The sequence below is a fragment of the Chlorella variabilis genome (assembly GCF_000147415.1).
Source record: "Chlorella variabilis unplaced genomic scaffold CHLNCscaffold_11, whole genome shotgun sequence".
Lineage (NCBI taxonomy): Eukaryota > Viridiplantae > Chlorophyta > Trebouxiophyceae > Chlorellales > Chlorellaceae > Chlorella > Chlorella variabilis.
The window spans coordinates 46660-52766 of NW_005435077.1; the positions used below are offsets into that span (position 1 = coordinate 46660).

Sequence of the window (6107 nt, forward strand, 5' to 3'; positions counted from 1 at the left end):
TCCTCCCTCTCGAGCAGCCACACTCCTGTTTGGGCTGGGGGCAACACTCGGCACCTTGCAGCACCGGCGAAGAAGCCTGTAAAGCGCTCGTGAAGTGGCCAGCACGCCCGCTCATATGAGGCCTCATGACCGCGCCAGGAAGAAAACTGCGGGATAGCTGTCCTTGAGCGCATGCGCGCGCTGCCCCTTTGGATATTCGGAACAACGCTTGAGATCAGCTGCCCTTTGGAGCCAGCCCGAGCTCGGCAGCAGCCTGATCGGCGCGGTGCAATGCAGGGGGGCGGGAACGTCGTGGGTGAGCGCCCTCCCTTTCTGTGGCCTTGCAGCTCAATGTATGGGGATATCGCCCAACGTTGCGTCAGCTGAGGCAGCAGCCAGCGTAGCGTTGCAGCTCGTGCTGCTGGTGCCTTGCTCGGCGCGGTCGCAATCTCGATTAGGGGCATGTTTCCAGTGGTCCCGGGGAGGCGGCGAGCGGGCCGGCAGCTGCTGCAGGTGCCCGCTGGCGTCTGCACAGCGGCAAGCGCTCAGCCCGGCTTCCGTTGGCCGCCACAAGCAATACTTTGACTCCCCTCCCCTCCTGATTGCTTCTCCCTGCATTGAGTGATTTCAGTGCCCCGCAATTTCCGGTTGCTGGAGGAGCTGGAGAAGGGAGAGAAGGGCATTGGCGACGGCACGGTTAGCTATGGCATGGACAATTCAGATGACCTGCTGATGCGGCACTGGACTGGCACCATCATAGGGCCCCCCAATGTGCGTCGTGCATGTGCCTGCCTGTGAGCAAGGAACGCCCTGCGTGATTGCCACCGCGTGGCTGCATTCTGTCTTTTGAATCGCATGGTGCGTTTCCATTCTGCCATGCACATGAATCACCCGCTCGTTGCCCACCCCTCCCACCCTTGTCTGCTGCCATGCAGACTGTGCACGATGGCAGGATTTACACCTTGAAAATTTACTGCGATGAGCAGTATCCTGATAGGGTGGGTGCAGCCCAGCTCACGGAGCCGGCTTCTAGTTGCAGCAGCATGAGGCCCACACACCCATCCCTGTCGTGCCTGGGCCCGCGCCAGGGAGCGCAACTGCCACTGCTCTCTCCTGAGCCAGCCATGCCGGTTGGTCAGTCTGTGCCACCTTCTGCCATTGACATTTCCGCCTCCCTCTGCCTGTGGCTGGCTTGTGCTGCAGCCTCCCCAGGTGCGATTCCAGTCGCGCATCCAGATGGGCTGCGTCGCACCGAATGGCGTGGTGGACCCTCGCAACTTTCACGTGCTGCGCAGCTGGAACCGGCAGTACACGATGGAGACGGTGTTGACTGAGCTGCGGCGGGACATGGCGCAGGCGCATAACCGCAAACTGCCGCAGCCGCCAGAAGGCAGCACATATTGAGCGATGTGTGCCACTCGGCGGCTGCTGCTGGCCAGTCGGCGCATGTCCAGCCCTGCTTGCTGAGCAATGCAGACGCTCCTTGTACCACAATTTGTAGGAACAACTGACGCATGCTGCTGCGGAGGGGCCTGGCCGGGCACAGCAGGATTGCACAGAGTATTGATCCAAGCAAGTCCACTGCTGGGGATTGCCCTGACCGTTGATTGTGGTGCTCAAAGAAGCATCGCGCGACAACAGCAATGCAGTGACTGACCAGCAAATTTGGAGAGAATCTAACCAAAGCATGGACGGCAGCAAAGGCCCGCACAGTGCACAATGCTGCCATTGGCCAGGCATCCCCCTGAGCACGAGCACGACATACCGGTTGCAGGGAACATGGACAATTAATGATCGGGCTGGTTTGGAGAAAAGAAAAGAATCCGTGTGTGGATGGTGGCAGTCAGGTTGCCTGGTCACCTGGAGCCCCACTCCTGTTAAAGTCTACGCCTGCTTCCTCTGTGCGCTCGTCTGCCGCAACGCATACTAGAGAACCAGACTTCCAATCTACCCACTTCTTTGTCATCCGCCGTGGCGAGGATACATGAGATCCTGCGGCCACAGCACAGAACCAAGGCGAGAGGAGAATGAGCTGATAGCAGTACACAGACAGGCATGCGTCAGCTACACTTGGGGGTTCCGCGCTGCAGAAGCAACGACGAGGCGGACACCTTGCCGGCATGACCCCACTTACATAGTGGCCTGGCCGATAGAGTAGGTGCACACGGGGCTGTGCAGGGGTGGAGCAGCCCTCTGGCACAAAGTCGTGCATATCCACGTGAACGCCATGTCCGCTGCCGTCGGCGCTACTACCACCACCGGGCGCAAGCGAGCGGTCCAGATACACCACGCGGATAGGCACCTGCTGGGAGTGATGGCGAATGATCAGGCATGCATGGGAGGGTCGTGCATTAACTCACTTCAATCAATAGAGTTGACTTTGGGCAGAGAAAGGCAAGCCACGCATTTGTGAATCCTCGCGTTGTGCAATCCTCGCCTGCAGCGCGTCTGTCAATGCCACCAGGTGCACATGGTCGGCCTCCTCCCCCATCGGGTCAACACACTTCGAGCAGAAGGAGGCAACGTCCAAGTCGCTCAGGCCCTGTCAGGCAGAGGGGGTGGGTGAGTGGGAGGGGATGAACAAGTGGACATGACACATGAACTAGTGCAAAGGACCAGGACCAGGACCAGGACCAGGAAGATCCAGCAGCAGCAAACAGGGTGCAGGAAATGCATACTTGAAGGGTGCGGGCAGTCACAAATATTACCATGATGAAGGGGGCAAAGAAGTCAGCGCGTCGCTTGATCTCGCAGGAGGTGACCATGCGTAGGAACCACACGGCGTAGGCACTGCAAGGTATGGGTGGGCGACAGGAGTGACAAAGCCAAGCCTTGGACAGGGCGGCAGCACATGCATGCGCTGACAGCAATCCTTCTCCCACACATACGAGATATCGTCATCTCGTATGTTGCTTTCCAGCCCCTCAATTGTCAGTGGGTCCAGCGGCACCCCCACGCTTCGCAGCATCGACAGCACCATGTCCAGAGGAGTCTCGAGCACTGTAGGCAGTAGGAATCAGCAACGGTCACGTTCCCGCCGACTTGGTGGCAGTAAAAACTCAGCCACCTCCACCACATCACACCAGTGCAGCCCGCCCACCTATCTCATCGTAGCCCCCGATCGCCACCAACGCTTTCTTCAGTCCCTCCAGCTGCGCTAGCACACGGTCCCGCTCACGTGCCCCATCCTCGGACAGCAGCAGCCCCTCGATGTAGCCAAACAGGAAGGAGCGGAAGAAGCAGTTGCCGTCGCCACGAGTGCGCCTGCAGGCAAGGTAGGGGCAAACCATCAACGACAGAGGGCACCAAGTTGAGTGACAGGAGGCACCACGTGATGTGCAGATTCAAACAAACACCATCCCCTTTTGCACCTTATGCTGCCATATTCCTCTTTGAGCTTGTCAATCTTCTGGCAATAGATTGAGGATCCGGCAGCGTACTCAGCAGCCAGCGCCTCCAGCGGCTCACGGTCTCCCATCAGCGGCATGCGCTTCACCTCCGACTCCCTGCAGAGACATCGCAGCAGGGTGGCAGCAGACGTCAGAGTGGGGTGAAATGAGGGAACAGCTGGGTAAGCCACGAACGTTTAGCAAGCCAGGCAGTGCAGCACCATGAAACATGCAAAGAGAAGGGTCAATGCTGTTGGCACGTCTGCTCACTTGATCTGGTTCTCCCAGGCAATAATGTCGGCATCAGAGGGGCGGTCGGGGTCCACAGCCGTGCTGTCCTGCACGGCCTCCCCTGCAGCAGGGGCGCCGCCCAAAACGGGCTGCGCTGCACCGCCAGTTGCCGCCGCCGCTGCTGCCGTAACCTGCTGCCATTGTCGTTGCTGCTGCGCACGGGCGTCCTCCAAGGACGCTTGTATCGCTCGGGCCATGTGGCTGTCGCAGTCGTCCGGCAGCTGCAAGCAGAAATCGTGTGTGCATGTGCATCCTGGCCAGGGCTGCATGCAAGAGGCACATGGCATGCCCCTGTTCTGCACATGACAGCTGCTGAGCACGTGCACGTGGGTGCACTACTCACCATGCCCGCGCTGTCAGCCAGGAAGTCGGCCGCGCTGGGGTCGCCTGCTATTGCGTCAAATGGAGCATCTCCTGTGACCATGGCCACATCCGAAGGCACCCTGTGGCCGAGTAGGGAGGCGGGCACGCACGGAGGAAACACGGGTAGGTTATGGCCGGCAATGGGCTTTGGGTGACAAACACAGTCGCTGGCTACTATGTGCTGAGTTCAGCCAGCACACCTGTTCAAGTCGCCGCCCAGTGTTCCCTCACCATCGCTCTCTGCCAGCTGCAGCGCCCACGGGACTTGCTGTGGCCCCTGTCCGGCCACCTGCTGCATGTCACACTCCTGCACCTCCTCAATGGCGGCGCCTGCCGCCCCCACCGGTGCTGCTGCCACCTCTGGGCTGAAGTGGTCCCCGACCTCCCCCATCTCGCTCATTTTTCGCTTCGCATGTGGCAGCTCAGCGCGGCTGGCATGGTGGGATGCCGCGGCAGGCCCGGCGCCGCCCATCTGCATGCATGTGATGCCGTGCATGCTACAGCTTGTAAGCGGCAGGGGAAGCGTGCACACTAACCTGTCTTGCTCAATTTCCCAACTGACGCAACCCCACCTGTGCAGATGCAGTTCCCGGCTGAAGGAAGTCCATGGGGCTGCCAGCGGCGCCCGTCTCCCCAAACCCATAGTCCACACCACCGCCCTCATGAAGTCCTGTTGGCAAGCAGGGAAGCGCGAACCAGGCAAGGGCAAGCGTGAAAATGGCAGCAGAGAGAGTGCACAAGCAGGCCGTGTGACCAGGCCAGCAGGGGGGCCTGGTGGGCAGCCAGGTAGCGGCGGGACCCCACCTGACGTCTCTCCCTGGAACCCCGCCGCCAGGCTGTGTGCCCCCAGATCGCCGGTGGCGGACGGCACAAACTCCCCCACAACAGGCTGCAGGCAGGTGATGCAGCAGAGCCGTGAGGGCGGAGTACGAAGGGGCCGTGGCAGCGGCACCACTGCTTACAACGGGGCGGTGGCGCGGCGACCACCCCTGCCGGCCCTTCACCTGCGGCACGCCACCGGCGCTGGCCACCCCCTCGGAGACGCTGGAGCGCGGCCTTTGGTTTTCCAGCCCGCCGGCTGCAGAGACGTAGGTGGGGGCCTGCTGCTGTCCGGGTGCGCTGTCAGCGCCGCCCTCCTGAGCGTCTGTGGCGACCAGCACCTGCCCCAGCCGACTTGTGCTCATCGTTGCAACGCTGTTGGCCGGAACCACTAGCTAGGGAGACCCTTCAGCCTCCCGAATGAAAGCAGATTGGAGATTGCGAGATGGGCCGCCCAAACTATGCGGTTTGCGGGCATACTGTAACAGGCGCCAAGCATTTGTTGCCCCCTGATGTGGCACCCTCCCGATTGGGCAACCCCCGCCCCCGCTCCCTCCTGGCAGCCCGCGCGGCGCTCCCCTCCCATACGTGAACTGACCCCATATAGCCCTGTTTGAGGGTTGAGCGGGGCGGAGCGGGGCTGCTTGCACACGTGATGGCATGCACGCTTCAACGCTCCCGCTGTCATCTCACCTCTCTAGCGTCAGAAATACAACTCTTACAAGCCAACCAACACGAACAGAGAGACCGAACAACAGAAATGAACAGGAAATATGAAGCCGCCACAGGCGGCAGCACCTTCCAGCGGAGACGGCAAAGCGTACAAGGCACACTTTTTCAATGGTTCTTGCAATTGCCACCCTTACCGGTTATACAGCCACAGTGCCGCCCACACCGCGCACCATTCTTCTTGCAGCTGCAGTTCCGGGTGCAGGCGCCGCGGCAGCCGCAGCGCACGGCTGCCTTGCCGCCGCCGGGCTGCGCCGCCATCGCCACATTGAGAGACACCACAGGCACTCCTCGCTGCGCCGTGCCGCTGAAGGTCAGCTCGCTGGCCAGGCTGGGTGGCGCCTTAGATAGCCTGCTGGCCTGATGCATACCCTCCACCACTCCAGCTCCGCTCCGCAGCCGGTACATGGTCACGCCAAAGGGCCGCTTGATCTCCACCACGCGGCACACGATGCGGTTGCGGCCCAGCTGCTTGCCCACTTTGCCGCGCTTCGGCGGCAGCAGCAGCACGTCATCGCCCACAGCAAAGTCCTTGGC

General features: G+C 61.3%; 1 protein-coding gene across 1 annotated transcript; it reads left to right on the forward strand.

The window, feature by feature from the left end:
* Nucleotides 1-270: 270 nt before the first annotated feature.
* Nucleotides 271-1383, forward strand: CHLNCDRAFT_134163 (hypothetical protein; the record flags this gene model as incomplete). The annotated part of the gene is made up of 4 exons (XM_005847160.1): nucleotides 271-295; nucleotides 602-750; nucleotides 915-977; nucleotides 1183-1383. The coding sequence occupies 4 exons, from the start codon at nucleotides 271-273 to the stop codon at nucleotides 1381-1383; spliced, it is 438 nt and encodes a 145-aa protein (XP_005847222.1).
* Between the last annotated feature and the right edge of the window lie 4724 nt (nucleotides 1384-6107).